We start from the raw sequence: 21,905 nt of genomic DNA, 5'->3' as shown, positions 1-21,905 counted from the left end.
GCCAGCTTTGTGCTCAGACTGTATTCACATAGAGACACATGGCAGCTTACATTGGACAAAATGAGTAATAAAAATTGGCTTTAAATATGGAAAAACCAGGGTCCTGTAATCCCATGCTACTCCAACACTGGGACCAGGATGGCTATCCAGTCTGGGAAGGGCTGGGTGGGGCCTGGCATATAGGCACACAACCTCAGCCTGCCCCCTTCACTCACACACACACACACACACACACGCACGCATGCACACACACACGCACGCGCACACACGCACGCGCAGAGGGAGGGGTGGGTTATTGCTGGGCACATGTGTCTATTGTTATGAGAGAAGTCTGGAATGTTTGAGGGTTGGCCAGGGACACCCCCTTTCCCCGCCTGGGATGGGGCATTTCTGCAAGAGGTGTCTTCAGGACAGGTCACAACATGAGGGACAAGGTGCCCTGGGAGCTGGAAGGCAGAGGCACACCCCACACCCCTCTGGGACAGCCTGGGCAGTGGACTGATGGGTCCCAGAGTCAGCCCAATCTCTGTTCATACTTTGGCACATGCCCCAGATTCAGCTCTGACAAGTGCTGAGAAGGGACAGCATTGGGCCCGAGGTGGTGGCCTGAGCCAGGGCAGCAGAGGCAGGCACGAGTCTCACTCGGAGGTCGGCGGCGGTGAGCACAGTGCTGGGGGCTCAGGGGCCTGAGGAGCCTTGAGTTTGGCAGTGGCCCCTCTGCCAGCTCCAGCGTGGGTCTTCAGAATGCTCTAGTCACTATATACATTCGTACAAATACATAAATACAGAAAGCCCCGAGCTCCACGGACAAGAGCTGAAGGGACGCACCTTTGTCCCAAGGACAGCCTAGGCCTTGCCAAACTCAGCCAGACTGCGGGCCGAGGGGCAGAGAACACTGGGGACAGCTCCGGCTGTGTTCCCCAGGCCACAACTTGAGTGGACAATGGGGAGGACCACTGTGCAAAACTGTAAACAGCACTCGAAGTAGCTGCTACCGCCAACCGCCGGTGGGGGCCTCAGACTGGGGGCTAGAGGCGGGTGGGGAGCTCTTCTTCACTGTCGCTGCAGTTCCCACAGCAGTCCTGGAGGGCAGGGAAGACACAGAGGGAGAGAGGCAGAGCAAGCGCTGTTAGCCACCAGTGCCATCAGTGAGTGGGCCATGCTCTGGGAGGGGACCTCCCACGAGGGGCCTGGAGCAGCAGCTCAGGCCACACATTGGTGCAGGGGCTGCCAACTACAGGCTGAAGTAAGGGGACCAGGTGGAATCCAGGCTTTGCCAGGGCAGGGCCCCATCAAGCTGCTCTTCCCTGGGGCAGCTGAAGGCAGGGCACGGGGAAACAGATGGCTAAGCAAGGCTAGCAGCTTGAAGGTGCCGGGGTGCAGGGAACGAAAGCAGTGGGGAGGGTAAGGTGGGGAGCGGGCACCGGACTTCTTTCTCCCACATCTCGCCTCTGCCATGGAAGGGCTGCCCGTGGCTCCCCGAGGCCAGGCAGCAAAGCCAACCCACGGGGAGCCTACACTGCTCACCTCTGGAAAGAGAAAAGAGGCCGTGAGCCCAGCCAGAGGTGGGGGATGGGCGGGAATGAGACCAGAGACCCTGGGTACCACTGGCACGGCTGGAGGAAGCCCACTCACAGCACATGCGGGCACTGGCCCGGCCTCCCACCCACCATCCCCTGGAGCAAGGCTGGGGCCCAGGGAGGACACTACTGGGGTTACCTGGCGACTGAAGAGTCTCTGCAGCAGTCCCTTCTTGGGGGGTGCAGGGGGCTGGCCCTTCCAGTCCAGGTCTGGGGGAACTGAGCCATCCAGCCCGAAGACATTCAGCTCCTGGAAGCACTCGGTCTCCACCATCTGCCATAGGACAGCAGCTGTGAGGACTGCCCCCAGGGCCGACCTCTGGAGCCCCTTCACCCCCTCAGCTGGGCAGGTCCCACCTCATTCTGCCAGGGGATAGGCACACTGCCCGTGGCAAACTTCTGATAGAAGTCCTGGTCCGTGGGTTCCAGCTCCACACCCTTAACCGTGGAGAACTGTTCGATGTCCAGGACATCCTTGCAATAAATGGCCTGGGGCTGAGGGGACAAAGGCAGTGGTCAGATAGGAGCATGGGAGGGCAGCTCAGCCCTGAGAACCACTCCAGTCTTGGCCTGGTTGTGCTCTCTGGTTTGGAGTCAGAAACCAGCAACCCATGTACTTCTTAAGCATGGCAGTCCCTTCCCTCTGAGCTCAATTCCCCTCTGTAAATGGGATCATTCTCCATCCCTGACCAGTTGCTGGTAGCTGACCCACCACAGCCAGCAGCCTCCACAGTGCCGGGTGGAACCACTAACAAGTGCCCCCTCCGTCTGCACACAGCTCTCTGCGTGTGCAACTGGTGAGGTGAGCAGAAGCTGAATCTCAGCAGGCACCCTCAGAGGGCACCTGCATGCAGGGCCCAGTGCTGAGGGGTCTCTGTCTTGGGATGTTCCATAGCTTGCTCCATCCCCTACTATTAAGGATATCTATTAAAACATCATCATATAAAATAGTGCAGCTGCCTTGGAAAACAGTCTGGCAGTTCCCCAAAGGTTAAACAGCATTACCAGATGAGCCAACAACTCCATTCCTAGGTACACAGCCAAGAGAAAAGGAAACCTGTGTCCCCACAGAAATGTCTATGTGCATGTTCGTGGCAGCATTATTCACGATAGCCAAAAAGTGGAAACAACCCTGATGTCTAGCAACTGATGAAGACAAACAAATGTGGACTATTCATACACTGGAATATTGTGCAGTCACAGAGAAGAACTGAAATGTGCTATAATACTGATGAGGTTTAAAAACATGCAAAGGGAAAAAGAAAAGAAAAAAGACATGCAAAGGGAAAGATGCCATTAACAAAGGACCACATCGTGTATAATTTCATTTATATAAAATGTCCAGATTAGGCAAATATAGGGTGTCCCCAAAAACTGTACACACTTTGAATAATTATTAATTCCAATGGGTTAAATCTGAAAAGAAAAAAAATCAATTGAGCTATCAGCTATGAAGTATGTATACATTTTTTTAGCACACCCTGTCTATAGTGACAGAAAGATTAGTGGTTGCCAGGGGAAGGGGAGAATGGGGAATGATTGCTAATGGGTACGAGGTTTTTTGGTTTTTTTTTGGCGGGGGGGGTGATGAAAATGTTCTAAAATTGATTGTGATGATGCTTGTACAATTCTGAATATGCTAAAACCCATCTAATTATATACTTTAAAATGAGTGGATTACATAGTATATGAATTTACTCCCAATAAAGCTGTTAAAAACAATCAGTGCCTTGTTAAAGTCCAAGGCACTGATTTTCTAACTTTTAAAAAATGTACATATTTTTATTGATTTCAGAAAGGGAGAGGGAGAGAGATAGAAACATCAATGATGAGAGAGAATCATCATCGGCTGCCTCCTGCACGCCCCACACTTGGGATCGAGCCCACAACCTGCCCTGACCGGGAATCAAACCATGACCTCCTGCTTCATAGGTTGACGCTCAACCGAGCCACGCCGGCTGGGCTGGTTTTCTACTTAGAATGAAAGACGGGGGGCAGTGGGTGGTTTCAAGGTTAAATTAGACGATGTGCCTGGGAGGTAGGAGTGGCAGTGCAGCTGGAGGCAGCTGCTGACGTCAGGCTCAGCCACCCCCAGCAATGCCCACATCATGGGTGTCAGTGAGGCCTACATGGCAGAGTCCTTCAGAGGCAGCAGCCTGCTAGTGGGTCCCTCCCTTCCACTCACCTCCTCTATGGCCCACCCAACACCTCACATTCCTGTCTCAATGTTCCCAGAGGCCCCCATCACACTCAGAGGAAGACGCCTCTGTCATACTAGCCCCTCGTTGCTGTATTAGTTCTTGAAGCTGGTCCCTGCCCCAGGACTCCACTGTCTGGCTCAGGCCTTTTCCCTGGAATGCTCACACTATGAATCCTGGCAGGGTTCTTTCCTTCACATATTTTAGGCTTCTGCTTAACTGTCAACTCCTCAGAGACCATCCACCATCTTCCTTATCTTCTTTTTTTTTTTTTTTTTAAATATATTTTATTGATTTTTTACAGAGAGGAAGGGAGAGAGATAGAGAGTTAGAAACATCGATGAGAGAGAAACATCGATCAGCTGCCTCCTGCACATCTCCTACTGGGGATGTGCCCGCAACCCAGGTACATGCCCTTGACCGGAATCGAACCTGGGACCCTTCAGTCCGCAGGCCAATGCTCTATCCACTGAGCCAAACCGGTTTCGGCTCCTTATCTTCTTTTTACCTGCTTTATTCTTTGCTGCTGCACTTCACATCACCTAAAATGTTTTCACTTACTGGCCTATACTGGTGTGTTCTCCCACTAGAACATGAAGGCAGGACTGGGTCCTGTTGACTTCATTATCTCCACGGTCTGGCACATCTGGGCACTCAGATATTTGTTGAATGAATAAACAATCATGCATCAACCTAGTCTGCCCATCACCTTCCTGCCTCCCGTGTTCCTGGTGAACACAGGACACAGGCCTCTCACATATGCGAGGGGAGTAAGCACATGACCTAATTCTGGCCAATCAGAACCTTCCCTGTGACTTCATACAGAGAAGCCTGAATTTAGTGGGAGGGCAGTCAACAGGTTGAAGCAGAGCCAAGAGATGGAGTCCTGGCAACACAGCATAAAACCCTGATGTGGGCCCTACTCTGGGACTTTCTGGCCAAATGAACCAACAAACTCCATGTTGGGCATAAGTAAGTCTGAGTTGGGGTTTTGCCACTTGGAGTTTGATAACTCAAGAATATTCCTGCCTGCAGGATGCCTGACCCACTGAGATGTCAGCAAATGGGTGAGCTTCTACGAGAGGGAGGGTTCTGCCCATAGATGGAAGGTGAGCACTGCCAGGCGTCATGGGCACCAGGTGTTATGCCAACCCTAACAGCCCTCCCCCCTGCTGTTAACAGCATCTTGGTTTTCCTTTGGGGAACTGGTCTTCTCCATTAGCAGTGCTGTAGGTAGGCATATGATCCGGGTGTGGCCACTGAGGGGCCTCTGAGGAATCAAAGGCAATTAGCGTCAGCCTTAGGCCTTTTATCCTCTCTTTTAGGACTTTTTAAATCATTGGGCAAGAGGTGCTCTTTATCTACAGGAGTGGCTGAGCTGGCAGACTGTGGGTTCGAGCTGCTGGGTCCACCACTGCCATGCCCTGGGAGAGCTACCTGCGAGTAAATGCTGTCCCTTGACCAGTTCTCGGGGAGGGAGAAGGAGAGAGACCATTCCTACAACATAGTTGGGGCCCAAGATGGGGCTTTTCATTTTTGTGAGTCCAGGGAATTATCTGTTTTGTTGGCTAAGCCGTTTGAGCTAGGCTTTCTTACATTCAAATGGAAGGTATCCTGACTCCAAGAGCCGCCAGCCCCCACCCTGGCTTGGTCCTGCCTTCATATAGGTGGTACTCACATCAGGCTTGAAGGGCGGCTCCAGTATGCCCGCTCCCAAACGCTTGAAGTTCAGTTTCTTGAAGATGGGGTGCTCCTTCACCTCACAGGCACCACCTCCACGACACCCCAGACGCTCGGCAGGGTCCTTGCAAAGGAGCTGTAGCAGGGGAGGGGTGGTCAGGGTGGCCTTGGGAGAGGTGCCCAGCCCCAGCCCAGGCCTCCCGCTAGCTGCCACACCTGGGAGCAGAGTGAGCGGGCCTGCAGGGAAAATTGATCGGAGTACTCTTCAGCCACCTCCTTCACCAGCCGCTCCACCTCCTCCCGCTTAATCTTCTTTTTCCTCTGCTGGAAGGGCGATTGGCCTGCAATCATCTCGTACAGAAGGCAGCCTAGCGCCCACCAGTCTGGGCTGAACGTGTACCGTTCGTTCTTCACCACCTCTGGAGCTGGGTGGGTGGCATAGGAGTTAGGGGTAAGAAGGAGTCAGGGGTACCCCAGGAAGCGCAGCACATGTCAAGGCAGGGGATCAGCTCGAACACCCACCAGGCAAGTAGGCACCGCCAATGGCCCGGTGGGGACCATGGTGAGTAGGAGAGCACCTGCAGAGGGCAGGTTTCTAACTTCAAACAAGTCAGAAATCCGTATTTTTAATGTGAGGCAGCCTGGCTCATTCAATGTTGGCAACCAATTCCAATTGTTTTAAACTAATTTGATTGAAACACACAAACATAGGCCAAATGAAGCCCGTGAGGCTACCAGTTTGCAACCTATGGATTTAGTATTAGACCAAGGAAAGGAGGAAAGTCACTTGCTGGATGCCTACACTGCCTACAGGGCAGGGTGAGTTGCCTCTACTGCCTCTTCATCTTCGAGGCAACCCTGGCAGGAGGTATGAGGATCATAGTCAGGGAAAGTGAGGCTGGGAGTGGCCGGTCCAAGGACACACAATAAGCAAGGGGCGGGTAAGAGACCACCTGCAGTCCGGGCTCTGCCTACTGTGTCATGTGGTCCCAGAGGGGAACCCAGGACCTCATCTTGGCCCCTCTCCAGATGGGCACTCCCACTCTGAGTATAGGCAGGTCAGGGGTGGAGGGCTGGGGCCATGGACATGGGTTTAAGTCCCTTCACTGGTCGCCACCTGCAAGTCCAGCCAATAGGAGCTCAGTAAGTAACAGATGAAGTGGGTTCACATGGATGTGGGGCCCTGGCTGAGTCTTGACTCCTGATCTATGAAGGAGGGACAATAGCTTTTTCTATTCCCGGAGACACAGGAGACTCCACAGAAGTTGGGGGGAGGGAGGTGTCGGGCCCAGGACGGTGAGAGGACTTACCCATGTAGCCCACGGTGCCCACACGGCCTTTGATGGTCTGGCCCTCAGGCACATGCACAGCCAGCCCCAGGTCAGAGATTCGGATGTGACCTGAACGTGGGTGAAAAAGTGAGGAGCCCATGAAGCAGGTGGGCTGGACCCCACCCCACACCACCCTACCTCTGTGACCCCCCCACCCACCATGGTCATCCAGTAGGATGTTCTCTGGCTTCAGGTCCCTGTGGGGAGAGAAGGGCAGGATCAGATGCTGCTCAGTGTGCCAGGCAGCCAGGCAGGGCTACCCCCTCCCTGTTGGGTCAGCTCCTGGGATGCGATGTGCAGCACGTGTAGGAGCCATTTGTTGCCAGGGTGACAAGAGAGCCTTGCCCTCCACCCGCAGCAACCCCAGTTCGAGGGAGCAGACAAAGGATTTATGGAGCCAGTACTCCTGGGACTGACTAGGCATGTGGAAGGCATCTCTTACCTAGGGAAGCTCCCCAGATGTCATTAGTAGCATTGCTCACCCACCCAATGTCGAGGGGCTCCCCCCATGTCCCCCCCAACCCTTTGGTGGCTGACTCTACCTTTCCTGTCAAATGGGGTTGCTCATTCTTTCCCTCCTGGGGCTATTGGGAGACTCCAAGGAAATAATCACCAATAACAGTAATAGGCAGAGCCCTCACTGCCAAGCCCTGTGTATTTTACCAAATCCTCTCATTTGGCCCCTATAACAACCCACCAGGCAGGAATTATAGCCTCTGCTTTCCAGGAAAGGAAACGGTGTTAGGCGCAGGAAGCAGACTGGCCCAAAGTCACTGAGAAGGGTGACAATGCCGGATACACCCCCATGCCAGCCAGATCCCAGAGTCTGGGTTCTGAGCCTTTCAAATCCACCTAATGTGGGCAAGTGCAGAGCCTCGAGCCAGTGCTTCCCAGGACTCAGACACCCACATCTACCCACCACCTTCACTCGTGCCCAGCCACAGCCCCTGGTGGGAGGCAAAGCTCCACACCTGTACACAATGCGCTCCCGATGCAGGTCCTCCAGGCCACAGCAGATCTCGGCAGCGTAGAAGACGGCCCGTGCCTCTGGGAAGCCAGCTTGGCCCATGTGGTAGATGTGGAATTTGAGGTCACCTCCGTTCATCAGTGTCAGCACCAGGCACAGCGCGTCCTTAGTCTCATAGGCATAGGCCAAGCTCACCTGTGGCCCAAGGGACCCGAGCCCTCAGGCAGGGAACACAGGCCACCTGGTGGCGGGGCTGGTGCCAGCGCCCAAAATATCCTCAGTGCCACTCCTGGGGGCCCAGCCTGCTTCCCAGGCCTGGTATCAACACCCCAAAACCTGCCCTTCCCAGGCATCTCCAAGAATGGGAGGCAGTGCCTGGAGGGGTGAGGGGTGGGGTGGGGGGAAAAGATCAGCCTGGTGAGTGGGGAGGGCAAGCACATGGCCAGGGGACAGGGCGGGTCTCCTGTCTGTACTTACTACAAACCTACTGTTCACTTTCTCCAGGATCTGCTTCTCATTGAGTGCCATGGCCTCCCCTTTCCGCTTCTTGATGCGCTTCTTCTCCAGCTTCTTGCAGGCATACATCTTGCCTGTTGCCCGTACCTGGCAGGCGCACACCTAATAGGCAGGGTAGATGAGGCAAATGGGAACAAGCTGTGCTCTTGCTGGGGGTACAGCGGTTTGGGGGGCAGGGAGGAGGGCTTGTCCAGGACCCACTCTACCCCACCACTACATGGTCTGGCTTGGCCACTCACCTCCCCAAAGCCACCTTTGCCCAGGACTCGGTACTGCCTGAAGGTGTTTTTGGTCACTGGCTGCCTGTGGGAAAGGATTTGGGGAGCAAATGACTGAGCAGAGATCCAAGGCCCATGACAGCCCCAACAACCTGGCCGGCCTGGCCCCACCTTCGAGGAGCTCACCTTTCCAGCCACTTCCACTGCAGGAAACGGTTGAAGTAGATGCTGTCGAGGTAGTCGGCAAAAGGGGCCACACTCAGGTACTCATGGGTCAGCCTATTGAGAAGGCCCAGCCCACTGGTCAGCCTGACATCCCAGGTTCTCAGTTTGATGGACCAGTCCCCCTGTTACATGCACGCTCAGCCTAAAAGGCAGCATCCTCAGCCAACCCTCCTGCTAACCCACCTAGGACGGAGACACACCCGTGCTGAAGTTGAGGATGCTACAGAGAGGGGAGGCAACCTGCCCCAGGTCACACAGCATGGCAAGGCTGGGATGAGAGGCTGAGCAGCTGAGCTGTTCACAGTCTTCCACACCCACAGAAGCCCCTCCTCAGGACGCAATTTTAGGCCTGTGGGAGGGAGAGGCTTACCGGGTTAGCTCCTGGAAGAGGTCTTTGCAGGGCCCCTTCTCCAGCTGCTGGGCACAGTTAGTCACCAGTTGCTGGGGGACCTCAGGAATGAGGTCAGGACCCTGAGGACAGGCCACAGACAGGTCAGTGAACGGGCCCCCTTGGCCAGCTGCTCACTCCTAGGGCAGAGATGGCAGATATCTCGGGCCAGTGCTAGGGGCAGCTGCAGGCTGGTGGTGCCCTAGCCTGTCTGATGACTGAACTCGGTTCCTGCTTCATCATTAGAGGCAGGGGAGAGCAGAGCTGCTGGCAGGCTGCTTGTCCCCCCTCCTAGGCTCTGTGCCCACGATGCTGCCTGGTGAGCCTGGAGCAGCTCCAGGGCATCTCTGCCCAGGTGGTGACCACTCCTCTCCCCATCACTGAGCTCTGCCCGCTGCCGTCATCCCTTCATCATTGCTCACTCACCGTGTGGCTCAGAAAATTCTGCATTAGCCTCTGCCCACATGCCTTCCTCTTCTCATCAGGAGTCACTTCATACTCAGCCTGCAGGGTGGAAGGTGGAGAGGCTTGAGGTCTGGGGGAAGTAACAGGTATGGGGCACCAGAGCACACAGGGTCTGGGACCTCTGTCTACCCTGGGAGTTGGGCTGGGCCCGGGGCTAAGCAGCACTCACCACCTCATCCAGGAAGGCAATGCAGCGGGTCAGCTCAGGCCTCGTGGTGCAGAATTCTCGGAACAGCAGGCGCCCAATAGGCTGCCGCTCGCATAGGCTGTGGTAGTCACGCTCTGCAGGCAGAGGTGGGAGCTGCTGGGTTCTGGACCTGGAGCTAGCCAGTGGGGCATTCCTGTCCACACCACCAGGCCCTGGGTCCCAGCCCTGAAGTACGGCACCCATTTTCTCCTTTAGAACCTCTACTACATCATAGCTTGGGACTCTGAGGCCCAGAAAGGCTAAGTGATTAGTCCAAGGTCACACAGCCAGGAGTGTGGCTCTAGAACCGGGGCCCTCACCTCCCCCACTGTCTCCTTGTTCACACCACCTCGAATTCGTCACAGTGCTGGGGTTGGGTGTGGTCTGAGGTTCCGCCCAGGCCCAGGCTGGGCCCACACCTGCTGCCTGCCTGGCGAAAGTACGGGAGGAAGCTGTGGCTTCCGTTGCGCTCCAGGCTAGATCTCCTTCCCAGGCAGTGGAAGCAGCTGCAATATACTCCTTGCCCACATGTAGGTTGTCAGGGGGGCCTGGGCAACCTCAAGTACTGCTCAGACCTGGGGCCTCAGCCAAGATAAGCAGGAACTGGGGTTTTGGGCCCTTCTGGTCAAGGCTTTGCTGGGCCCCCCAGGACCAGACTGGGTAAGGTTCCCAACAAAGTCAATCTGTGGGCTGGCTCCAGCCTCTACTATATCCTCTGTCCCCTGAGCTCTGCTCCCCCTAGGCCCAGCCCTTTCTTCCTCTGTTTCTCTCATACTGCCCCAAATCTGACCCTGCCCTACTCCCCACACTCACCCCACCCGCCCCCTGCTGTTTTGTTTGCTCTTTGCCTTCGCCCATCACAAGTCCAGGAACTGAAACTGAGGTGGGTGGTGTAGCCTAAATCTGCTCCCTGGACCCCCCCCAACCTTGCCCGTCTGCCCCAGGGTAAGGTCTCAGGGGAGGCTTCCTGACACCAGCAGGGCACCCTGGCCTCAGCACCCCGGGTCTCCACCCAGGCCTCACCGAGGCTGAGCCGCAGCTCTTCGCACTGGCTGATGTGGGGGAACTGCAGCATCTGTCGCCATTTCTTGCTTTTGCCTTTGCGATTCCCGCCACCACCTGTGGGAGCAAACAGGCGCTGAGTCTGGCCACCGCCAAGCCTCCCCTCCACTCTCAGCATGGTCCGGAGGCCTTCAGGGCCCAGCTGAGGCACAGTTCACTAAAGGAGGCTTGTAGAGGCCTTCCTTCTACAACTCCAACACATCTTCACTGGGTTCCCGGACATACATGGTCCCATCCATCGCCTGCTAGGGGCTCCTGAGCTGGAAGAGCCAAGAGGGCAGTAAGGCCAGGACGCTGGGGAAGGGGGTTTCTGGGCAGCCTTGGCAAGTCTCAACTGCTACCTAGCAGGTAGTTTCTCAGGTGAAGAAAATAGAGAAGAACTTGACAATGGTGGGAACCATGTAAATCAACACCCAAAAGGGGGAGAATCTAGGACATATGCCTGACAGTTGCCAGAGTCAGAGGGCAGCCTGAGTCACTGGGCCCTGTATCAGGGCTATAAGAGACTCAAATAAGGTGGCAGCAGGAGGGTTGGCACTCAGGATGCCCACCCCTGCAAACAGGGGCTTCCCTGGCCCTCATACCTGCCTCATTTCACCTAGGTGACCTCCCAACTGCAGCTGCGGAGACCCAGGTAGCAGCTCAAATGCCTACAAAGCTAGGCAGATATGGTGAATGTGGACCAGATGGGAGACAACAGGGAGTGGTGGAGAGTGTGGTGAACTGACCTAGTCGTGTCCCTTCTAATAGAGGCGGCTGCAGCACAACTCCAGCTGTTGCTTGGTTTTTGCTAGGGAAGAATGCTGGCACCCTAACCAGTTTGGCTCAGTGGATAGAGCGTTGGCCTGCGGACTCAAGGGTCCCAGGTTCGATTCCAGTCAAGGGCATGTACCTTGGTTGCAGGCACATCCACAGTAGGGGTGTGCAGGAGGCAGCTGATCGATGTTTCTAACTCTCTACACCTCTCCCTTCCTCTCTGCAAAAAAATCAATAAAATATATATATATATTTAAGAATGCTGGCTCAGTGTGGCCAGCTCTGGGAATCCAGACTGTTATATGAAATATTGGTTCCTATTTTTTTAAATACCACTTCAGCCAAATAAAACATGTTAAGAGAGCTAGCCAGATGTGGCCTGTGGGCCATGAGGTTGAAAATAGTGCAAGGGGCCTGAGTCTAGGAGACCTTGGTTGGAATCTCCAATTCACCCTTTAGGCCCATCACTTGCCCACTATTAACCTCAATTTCTCCATGTGTACTTTGGGTCCTAGGCCACTTCCGGAGGTGTTGCGAGGGTGACTGGGAGAGTCTGTGTCCAACACCAGTAGGTCTGTGATAGGAGGTGGGCCCCAGCTCCAAATCAATGGCAATCTCAAGCTACCACTTTCCCTTGCCTGGCCTCAGTTTCCCCCCTGGGTTACCCAGTCTTATCTCCATCTGGCCTTGTTGAAGGCGGGTGTGCAAGGGGAAGGGGCTGCCTTCTAGGGAGGAAGCAGGGCTGGGTCCCTCAATGTGCTCCCTGACCCAAGCTGACCAGAGGAGGAAGTGTTGCAGGGCACCCATTGGGAAACCCACTAGCAGCCCTCCTGCAGCCCACACCCAGTGTATCCCAGTCATTGCTCCACTCTGAGTAAGCAACAGACCCCCCCCCCCCCACCCCAACCCAGGCAATGCCTCCCTAGAAGGGGAACTCCTCCCCCACCCCCGCAGGTCCCTCACCCAACCCTCCATCCGCCTGCCTCCCCATCAGTTACTTCCTCCTCCCTCCCCTCCTCCCAGCCACATTAAGGCAGCAGCACAGAGTCACACGCAAATATCCTGTCCTGGAACTGCCACCAGTCAGTGGGGCTCCTCCCCGCCCCAGCTTGGTCACCTCACTATGTCTCTGGGAACGTGGAAAAGGAAGGACTAAGCGAGGCCTCACATCCCCAGGGCTGTCCCACTTCATCCTCTCAGCAGCTCTGCCAGACCTGGCCCAATTTCATAAGAAAACCAAGACCCTGAAATGAACCATTGTGTTCAAGATCACAAAACCTGGAGGTACCAGAGGCAGGATTGGAACCCATATCCTTGGGGTCACAACCCAAGCTCCTTTCCCACCCCAAATATGTCAGATATTTATTAGGTGTCAACTGACTATATACACCAAATGCTCCCAAACCACTTGGGAAGCTGGCAAAGACCCAGCCCCAAGCTGTCAGCCAGCTCATGAAGCGATTCTGATGCAGCCAGTCCACGGGCCAGGGTTCAGGACTCGGAGACAATTGGGATTTCCTTTAGTTTTCATGTCCTGTTCCCAACCATTCCACAAAAAAAGGTTACCAAAGTTCAGAGAGAAGAGACTTGTCTAGAGCCAGGTAGGTGGGAGAGACACAGCCAGGTGGGGTGAGGATTCCCCAGTGGAGGCATGGGTCCCGGGTCTGGCCAAACTCCTACGCCTCACCCACCGCCTGAAGAAGCCTATCTGATGATGCCCATACTCTCTGGCCAGGCAAGACAGTGTTCTCAGCAGCCTGAGGCCTGAACTGGCTACAGCAATAGGAGGGAGGCCAGGCCAGGCTCTCCTCACCCCTCCTCCCTGGCTTGCTGGATGACGAGGCAGAACAGAATCGGCAGATGCCCCCAGAGGCTGGGAGGAAGGCCCAGCCCCGGACTCGATAAGGGACAGGAGATAAGGAAGGCTCTGGGCACTAAGGACCCAGCCTGCCATGCCTATTTCCAGGCAGCACCTCCCTAGGGTCAATACCCATTGGGGAGGCAGAAGGTACCAGGTGCTGTGCCAGCTGGGGGCTCCTCTGTGCTTCCTACAAGCTGTATTGGGGCATCCTGTATCCTCAGCCTGGGTCAACCAGTCTTACTATGTAACCTGGAGGAAAGTCGCTGCAAAAGGGGCACACAGGTGAAGCAGACTACTCTTTCAGGGCACTTTCGGCTGGAAGCTCAGCAAAGAGTGGAAAAACTGTCATGACCTCCCTGTCCTAGAGTTCCAAAAAGACGGGTCTTGTACAGTGCTGGTTGCCAGCACCCTGGACAGGACACAGCACCAAGTGCGTGTTTGATTATGTTACCAAGGTAGACAATAGCAGAGGAGGGGCAGACTGAGCACCCGGCAGTGAGGGTCAGGTTTGGTCCTTCTGCGTGTCCCAGGACCCTCTAGAGCAGATGTCTGCTAACACGTTGGGTGGGAGCCATGAGCTCAGCACACACTTGGTTCACCAGACCAGCTCCCCCTGCCAGGCCTTGCACTCACAGTCCTGCCAGCCCAGTATGCTCTCTTCTTTCAAAGCTGCCTCCCACTGATTTCTGTGCTTATGTGCCCCAGTAGCCTGTGTGCTTCCTGAAGGCAAAAATCGTGACCCATTCACCTCTGTCCCCAGTGTCATTAGGTGCTGAGCAAGTGGCAGTCATATTGGTAGCATACGTGACTAGCAGCTTCCCCAGGTCCGATGGCCGTTCATTCATTCTCCAAACCTTTACCCTGCATCAACTTGTGCCCGTCCAGGCTGTGCGCGGGCCGCGGGCCCCGGGCCCCGGGCCCCGGGCACGTGGGGGCAGGCTGCCCCTTCCTGGGGCATCTTCTCTCTCATCTGGGAGAGGCCTCAGAGAAGCTCTCCGGGGTCTCGGGTCCCACCCTTCCCTCTTCCTTCCGCTTGGTACACCAGACCGGCTCCTTCACCCCCTCATTTTCCCCACGCCGCGAGGGCGGTGGCCTGGCCCCCGCCCCTTCCTGGGCCCGAGCTCCCGGGGGCAGGTGCGGAGGAGGAGGACGCGGGGCCGGAAAGACTCGTGTCTGCGCGGGGTGAGGGGCGCGAAGCGCGCTGCCCTAGGAGAGGGGGTGGCGGGGTCGCCCCGCCGAGCTCAGAGGCCGCGCGCCCGCGTTCTTCGCACCCGGCCACCCGCCCGCCCGGCCTCCTCACCTTCCCGGGCCTTGAGTAGCACCGTGTTCGCTACGATGTTTTCGAGCTCCATGGGCTGCGGCGCCGCCGGCCCGCGCCACCGGCCGGGATCGCGCGCGGGAGCCGGGGCCGGATGGCGATCGGCGCGGCTCCGCTCGGCTCGGCTCGCAGTGACCGCACCGCGGCCTCCCGGGCCTCCCCGGCCGCCGCCGCCCGCCGCGCACTCTCCGCCCCCTCCGGGGGCCACCCCGGCGCCGGCCCGCCCCGCCCCGCCCCGCCCCACCCTCTGTTTACTTTACTTGGCCAATCACCGGGAGGGCGCTCCCCGCGCCGTCTCTCCATTAGACAGCCTCAGCATCTTGCCCCGCCCCCGAGCCAGGGATTCGCTCCGAGGAGCGGGAGGCGGGACTTATGCGTCACCCCTTCCTCAGTGGTTTGCGGTGGGGTCCGGCCCCTGGGTTCGAATTTCTGCGCGTTCGTAGGTTGCCGAACTGCCAATTAGGGCCGAGCCTCCGCTGGGACAACGGCGGTGGGTCCTCTGGGTCACGCCCCGGAGGCCGGATGTTCAGTTGTTCTCACCGCGCGCTCCGATTGGGCCAGCAGGGGGGGGTGTGGCCCGGGTCCGGCCGCCGCCGGGGCTTTTCTAGGGTTTGCAGGGGACCCGCACTGGGCATTCTGGGCCTCCCGGGCCGCGAGCTGCCAGGGCCTACGGTCCGCTCGTATTCCTGTGGGTCGGCCCGTCCTGCAGGGCGCACCGAGGAAGCGGGGAGAGGCCCAGAGGCGGCTGCAGGCCTCCCCAGCGGCTCCCCGGCCTCCGGCGCGGCGCCGCGGGCACCCCCGCCCCGCCCCCGCTGCAGGATGTTGTGATTTCTCTCCACCCACACGGCCTCGCCCGCCCTCGGCTTCTGCCGCCTTATAAGGCAGCGCTGCCACCCCGAGACGTTGGGATGAGCTCACACCCATTACACAGGTGGGGAGCTGAGGCGCCACGGGCCCAGCGCTGGCTCCTGGCCGAAGACTAGTGAGAAAGCAAGGCCGAAACTTCACAGCTCATCAGAACCGTCTAGAGTAGACTCTAGTTCAACATCCTCCTCCCTCCATCCCCGCTTCACACACCAGGAGACGGAGGCTTGCCCAAACTCAGGGAGTACGGGAGAACCAGATGCAGCTGGGCTTCTGTCACCTATCCATTCATTCATCCCCAAATGCAGGGCATCCAAGTGGTGTCTGGCACCGAGTGGTGTCAGCAAGATAGCCACGCTCCCTGTTTACATGCTAGAAGGAGGATGAAGATGAAAATCCAATAAATATATAAGTAGGGTGGTCTCAGAGAGTGGTAAATGCTATTACGACTGAAAATTAATAAAAGGAAACCTCATTGGAAATGAGTCCAGAAGGGGGAGCCCTCTTGCCTACCGCTAGAGGCTAATTACAGACCCCAAAATGAAGGCGTCAATTAGGAACCTCAACAGGAAGAGACACACCTTGCCAGTTGATACTACTTTACTACTCCAGCAGGAAGATGTCCTTTCTTACCCCGAACTCTCCCTTTTCTCTCTTTAAAAGAAAGTGGACTTTATTTATTTATTTATTTATTTATTTATTTATTTTAAAGAAAATGCTCTTTTTTTTTTCTTAAATTTTTATTGATTTCCGAGAGGAAGGGAGAGGGAGAAACAGAAACATCCACAGTGAGAGAGAATCATTGATCGGCTGCCTCCTCCATGCCCCACACTGGGGATCGAGCCCACAACCCCAGGCATGTGCCCTGATGGGGAATCAAACCATGACCTTCTGGTTCATAGGTCGAGGCTCAACCACTGAGCCATGCCCGCCAGGCGTGGACTTTCTTTTAAACAACTTCTCTCAATTTCCTTCTTTTTCTCTATGAAATAATGTTCTTCTCCTTTGCTTTTTGAATTTGCCTATGGTTTTGCTGTAGCATGCTTGTCTTGAATTGCAAGTCTCTGCTATTCCCGAATAAACCCCCTTTGTTGGTAAAATTACTGGTTGTTTTATTTTTTAGGACAAGACAAAGAAGAGTGAGTGAAGGGAAATGGTCTCAGGGTATATGACATTTGAGCAGATCCAATCACACAAAGATCTGGGGCAACAGAGTTCCAAGCAGAGGTAACGAGCGGTGAAGGGTTCTGAGCCTAGGGCCAGTTTGATGTGTTCAGGGAAGAGGAGGGCCTGTGTCGTTTCAGGCCCAAGGGTCTGACATGTGATGAAGGAACATGGCCAGGCATTTGTTTTTCTCACGTGAAATGTGAAGCCTTTGAAAGGATGATTTATATTTTAAAAGATCACTCTAGCTAGTGGACATTAAGGGGGCAAGAGTGGAAGCGGAGAGAGAGAGCAGTTGGGAGGTTACAGAATTCCAGTAGAGAGAGGATGGTAGCTTGGACCAAGAGGAGGGCAGTGGATATGTAGCAGCCACGTTCAAACTTTTTCATCTCATGGCACACATAAGCTAATTACTAAAACTCTGTGGCACACCAAAAATTACATTTTTTTGCCAATATAACAAAAAATAGGTATCATTTTTATTCATTCACACCAATGGCTATTGTTGCATTGGCTGTTGTCAATCTAAGGGAAAAGAGGTCAGTGCCCTTGACTAAATAGGTACTTCATGTTTCAAACATTCTTGCGGCACGGTGCCGCTGGTTGAAAATTGCTGATACGAAGAAAGGTACATGGACCTAGGACACATTTGGAAGTCTAGGTAAGTGCCCTGGAAGAGGGAAACCCATCTAGTAGGACAAAGGGCAGTTACCTCATCCAGTGAAGGCTGTTGTGTCCAAGTGAGATCTGAGAGTTGAGTGAGAATGTGCAGGTTTCACAGGTAACTGGTAACTTGCTGGGGTCCAATCCCAGCGGGTCCAGGGGTCCCCAAAGGTGTGGACGGAGTCGGCGAAGAAGGAATGACACGAAGACAGCCTTCAGTTGATCAGCAGCCTAGTCAGGACCTATAGCCAGGATCTCCAGCCAAAGTTCTGGTCGGAGTTCTGGTTAGGAACTGATGAGGATCTGATGTTTATTGTCTTGTTACATCCGTATTTATACCAGCCGATTTTAATCCTGTCAATTTCTATTACAAAGGTTAGGGCGTTTCTTATCTCCATTCCAGGGAGTAAAGATTATGTAGCTTAACTACCCGCCTGGCACTTAATTAAGGGGTTGTATCCCCTCCCTAACCTCAGGGAAAGATCCCCACCTGGGGAAACAACCTTTCTCAGAGAGGTGACCTTGGTTAAAACACATAGCGCTAAAGGGAGCAAACACATTAAGAACAGTATGCTATATATGCCAGGTCCATTGAAACATATGCTGTGCAGATGTTTCTTTCCTGCAGCGACTGTGTCAAGCAGCAAGGATGGACCGGCTTCCGGCAGTAACTGGAGTGGGGAGGGAAAGAGCCTTCTGGACCAAGGGCCAGCACATATTCAGCGTTCTGTGGAGGTAGACAGTAAGGGCTCATGCATTTGGGCCCTGAGGGCAGAGCACTGGGGTAGAGTTTCACCTGCACATTGTATTGGGCTTGGGGGCCAAGAAATGAGTCCAGGCTTTGGAGGGGCCTGGATCACGGAGGTCTTTGGAAGCCTCATAGAGTTTGTACTTCATTTGAGGGTAGCAGGAGCTGTCAAGAGTGTTTTAAGCCAGAGAGAAGTGTGATCAGATTTGCTTACTCTGTGCCACACTGTGGAGGACCTGCTAGGAGTGGGGATCAAGGGTCAGGAGAGAGGGGCTCAGCTGCCTTGTGAGCACCTGTTGTTTTGGTGCCCAGCATCCGAACACCCCTTCTCTTTAGGAGGAAACCTATGAAATGCAAAGACGGGCCCTGCATTCCACTATGAAAATCAAAGGGGAGGCAGAATCTCTAAGGTTCCTCATAGCTGGCGCATGGAAAGGGAAGGGCAGGCCGTCAAGTGGAGTGGAAAACAGGGAAGCGGGGTGAGGGGAGAGAGATAGAGAGAGAGGAAAACATGGATGTGAGAGAGACACATTGTTTGACTGCCTCCCACACACGCCCAGGCCAGGGCTGGGGATTGAACCTGCAACACAGGTATGTGCTCTTGACCGGGAATTGAACCCTTTGATGCACCGGCCGAAACTCTAACCACTGAGCACACTGACCAGGGCACAAGGCCTTTTGGGATAAACCATTAGAAAGAGGAATGAGGGTGCTCTGTGTTGGGGCAGTGAGCAGGAGGTGTCACAAACAAGTGGCCAGATTCAGAGCAGTCATGGAGCTGGTATGAGCAGGACTTGGTGGTTGATAAAGGGTGAAGACGGGACAGTGTTATGCATAACTCTCAGGTTCTTGCTCTTCAACCCATTGTCTACCTACAGCCAAAGTGATTTCTTTAGCCCTATCCAGTTTGGCTCAATGGATAGAGCGTCGGCCTGCGGACTGAAGGGTCCTGGGTTTGATTCCGGTCAAGGGCACATGCCTGGTTGCAGGCTCTATCCCCAGTAGGAGGCATTCAGGAGGCAGCCGATCAATGACTCTCTTTCATCATTGCTGTTTCAATCTCTCTCTCTCCTTCTCCCTTCCCCTCTCTGAAATCAGTAAAAATAATAATAAAATAAAATACATTATAAAAAAAGTGATTTCTTTAAAAGGGGAAGTTGCCACCCACCATCTGAGATATGCATTTCTAGGAATTTATTCTACAAACATAATTGCACGCAAGCAAAATAAGAAATGAATTTTCAAGGTTATTCCTTGCAGCATTGTCCGAAAAGATGAACTATGCTAATTATCCTTGGGTACCAATTACTTTATTTGAAGGAATGGTACAAGGGAAAGAACATAAGTAGATGATTTGGTACAACTTATAGAAAAGGTAAAGGTGACCCCATGTTCACGTACTGCTTTGGTGACCAGGGAAGTCACCCATGGCTAGGGGAAGCAGCCTAAAGCTTAGCTCTCATCGCCGTCTCCCACGGTGTACTCATCAAAGAGATACTCTGTCCTGCCGGATTCAGGAGCCCCTACCTTGTACAAGCTGGTTACGTGGCCACCCAATTCTTTTTTTTTAAATATATTTTATTGATTTTTTACAGAGAGGAAGGGAGAGAGATAGAGAGTTAGAAACATCGATGAGAGGGACATCGATCAGCTGCCTCCTGCACATCTCCCACTGGGGATGTGCCCGCAACCCAGGTACATGCCCTTGACCGGAATCGAACCTGGGACCTTTCAGTCCGCAGGCCGACGCTCTATCCACTGAGCCAAACCGGTTTCGGCAACCCAATTCTTTGGTGGATTTCACCTGCTCATTCAGGTAATGAGTCTCAATGAAGTCACACAAATGGGGGTCATTTTTGTCAGTGGCCAGTTTGTGCAATTCCAATAGTGACTGAGTCACACTTTTTTCCAAGTGTGACGCACACTCCATTGCATTCATCTGATTCTCCCGGTTATCATAGTCTGGTTTCTTGATATCCTGAAGGGAGATTCCGCCACCTCGTTGGTTCTGCAGCATCATCAGTTTCTCAGCATGTTCCTTCTTCTCATGAGATTGTTGAAGAACATATTTGGCCAAGTTCTTTAAAGCCACATCATCACGGTCAAAGTAGTAAGACACGGATAGCTAGATGTAGAAGGCATAGATTTGGTGGTTGATGGCGGCCTCCAAGTCCCGGTGGTAGTTCTGGCGCAACTGAGAGGGAGACACAATTTTCTGGGTGGGTGGCAGGGGCCTTGGGGCATCTGAGGGTGCCACGAGGAGTGAACGTGGGCCTGATCTATGCAGCCCATGGGGGTGGGAGCTGAGTGCTGGGTCTGCCCAAGCACTGTTGAAGCAGGAAACTGGGGCAACTCTCAGCCAAGATTGTCCTGCACTAATTATCCTTAACAGGGACCGATGAGGTAAAATTTGGTCCTTTCTGGTACAGGAATACTACATAGTGTTACAAAAAAGTGCAGGTGCTCTTCCTGCTCTGATATAAATAATCTCCAAGATACATTGTTAAATAAAAAAGGAAAGCACAGAGCAGTGTGTAAGGTTTGCTACCATTTTTTAAAAAAAGATCAGGATAGGCTGGGTTATGCTGCAGTAACAAACAATCTCTAAATCTCAGAGACATTAGACTTAAATTTATCTCTCAGGTTCACCACATGTCTGATGCAGGTTGTTGGGAAGTGGGCAGGATCCACTCAGAGTCATCACTCAGGGACTGATGGTGACCGGGGCTCCATCTCAATTTGTGCTTCCACAGTAGCAGCTGGTGAAAGGAAATGTGAATTCCGTGTAGCCCTTAAAGCTTGCAGCTGGAAGTGAAGCAAGTCCCTTCTGCTCACATTGCATTAGTCAAGGCAAATCACGTGGCCACAACTGACTTAAAAGGGGTGTGCGGTCCAACACTGCAGGGGAAGATTGTATTTTCCAAAGATGGGCGTAGCAATAAACTCCCCTCCCACAGGCACTTCTGCAAGGTGCCCTTGCCATCCCCACATCAAGAGGTGGGCTCTAATTTGCCTGTCCCTCGTGATTCTGTCATCAGTAGAATCTAACATTACTGATGCCCATGAGGGCTGAAGCCAGGCCAGAAAAGGCCATGCAGCCTGGTTCTCTGACAACGCTCCCTCTCCCAAAGCTTCTCTCGGGAGGTTCCCTCAGAATCCGCGGCCATTCTGTGAGAAGCCCAAAGGGAATGGAAAGGCCATGTGTTGGTGCTCTGCTCCCAGGGACAGTCCCACCACAGCACCACAGGTATGAGTGAGGGAGCCTCCAGGCGATTCCAGCTCCTGGCCATTGGAATCAGCCCCAGCCATTCCAGTTTCCCCAGTGGGGGCCCTGGCATTTGTGGCAGACACACAAAGCCATCCCTGCTGTGTCTTGCCTAATTCTGGACCTGCAAAACCCATGAGCATAATAAAATAGTAATTTTATGCCGCTAAGTTGGGAGTGGTTTTGTTTGTTTGTTTTGCTTTGTGTTTACACAGAAATAGTTTTCTGGAATAACAACTGTATGTCTGGAAGGAGAATATTATTGGTAATATTTGGTGTACAACTGTAGGGAGTGGCTATAGGATTAAGCCTCAGACTGACCTGTGGTAGGGCCACCAACAAGTCCCAGCTTGGAGGGCAGAGCCCTCTTAGCATAATTAAGCTTGACCTTATAGTCCTCCCTTGCTCCTTCCTAGGTAGCTAATGGACTGTGGGAGGTGCAGCAAGTG

The 21,905-nt window shown here is 54.1% G+C and overlaps 1 protein-coding gene and 1 pseudogene across 3 annotated transcripts; both read right to left on the bottom strand.

Annotated features, from left to right (window-relative positions):
- GRK6 (G protein-coupled receptor kinase 6) lies at nucleotides 1-14,923 on the bottom strand. 3 transcript variants are annotated; one of them, XM_070415106.1, is made up of 16 exons: nucleotides 14,735-14,923; nucleotides 10,779-10,874; nucleotides 9,738-9,850; nucleotides 9,530-9,607; nucleotides 9,086-9,186; nucleotides 8,677-8,769; nucleotides 8,512-8,575; nucleotides 8,234-8,374; nucleotides 7,761-7,951; nucleotides 6,949-6,986; nucleotides 6,769-6,858; nucleotides 5,675-5,883; nucleotides 5,457-5,594; nucleotides 1,938-2,075; nucleotides 1,720-1,854; nucleotides 1-1,082 (listed from the first exon to the last, which is right to left on the bottom strand). In XM_070415106.1, the coding sequence occupies exons 1-16, from the start codon at nucleotides 14,784-14,786 to the stop codon at nucleotides 1,029-1,031; spliced, it is 1,731 nt and encodes a 576-aa protein (XP_070271207.1). In that variant the 5' UTR covers nucleotides 14,787-14,923; the 3' UTR covers nucleotides 1-1,028. The 3 variants fall into 3 exon arrangements, with proteins under 3 accessions (XP_070271207.1, XP_070271209.1, XP_070271208.1); XM_070415107.1 differs by having other exon boundaries at nucleotides 997-1,529; XM_070415108.1 differs by lacking the exons at nucleotides 9,086-9,186; nucleotides 10,779-10,874; nucleotides 14,735-14,923 and adding an exon at nucleotides 8,899-9,064 and having other exon boundaries at nucleotides 1-1,084; nucleotides 9,738-9,825.
- A 4,720-nt stretch (nucleotides 14,924-19,643) lies between these two features.
- Nucleotides 19,644-21,285, bottom strand: LOC139010125 (ferritin heavy chain pseudogene; annotated as a pseudogene).
- Between the last annotated feature and the right edge of the window lie 620 nt (nucleotides 21,286-21,905).

The sequence above is a fragment of the Myotis yumanensis genome, unplaced genomic scaffold, assembly GCF_028538775.1.
Source record: "Myotis yumanensis isolate MYYU_CA2020_CCGP unplaced genomic scaffold, mMyoYum1.0.hap1 SCAF_5, whole genome shotgun sequence".
Lineage (NCBI taxonomy): Eukaryota > Metazoa > Chordata > Mammalia > Chiroptera > Vespertilionidae > Myotis > Myotis yumanensis.
Note: the sequence above shows the minus strand (reverse complement) of the source record. Positions and strands in the feature narration are given on the sequence as shown.

Coding starts and splice junctions, on each gene's coding strand:
- GRK6 (XM_070415106.1), bottom strand. CDS start 14,786: ATGGAGCTCGAAAACATCGTAGCGAACACGGTGCTACTCAAGGCCCGG. Junction 6,987..7,760: donor CGGGAGCGCATTGTGTACAG/GTGTGGAGCTTT, acceptor CTCTCCCCACAG/GGACCTGAAGCCAGAGAACA. Junction 5,595..5,674: donor CCCGCTCACTCTGCTCCCAG/GTGTGGCAGCTA, acceptor CCCCTGCTACAG/CTCCTTTGCAAGGACCCTGC.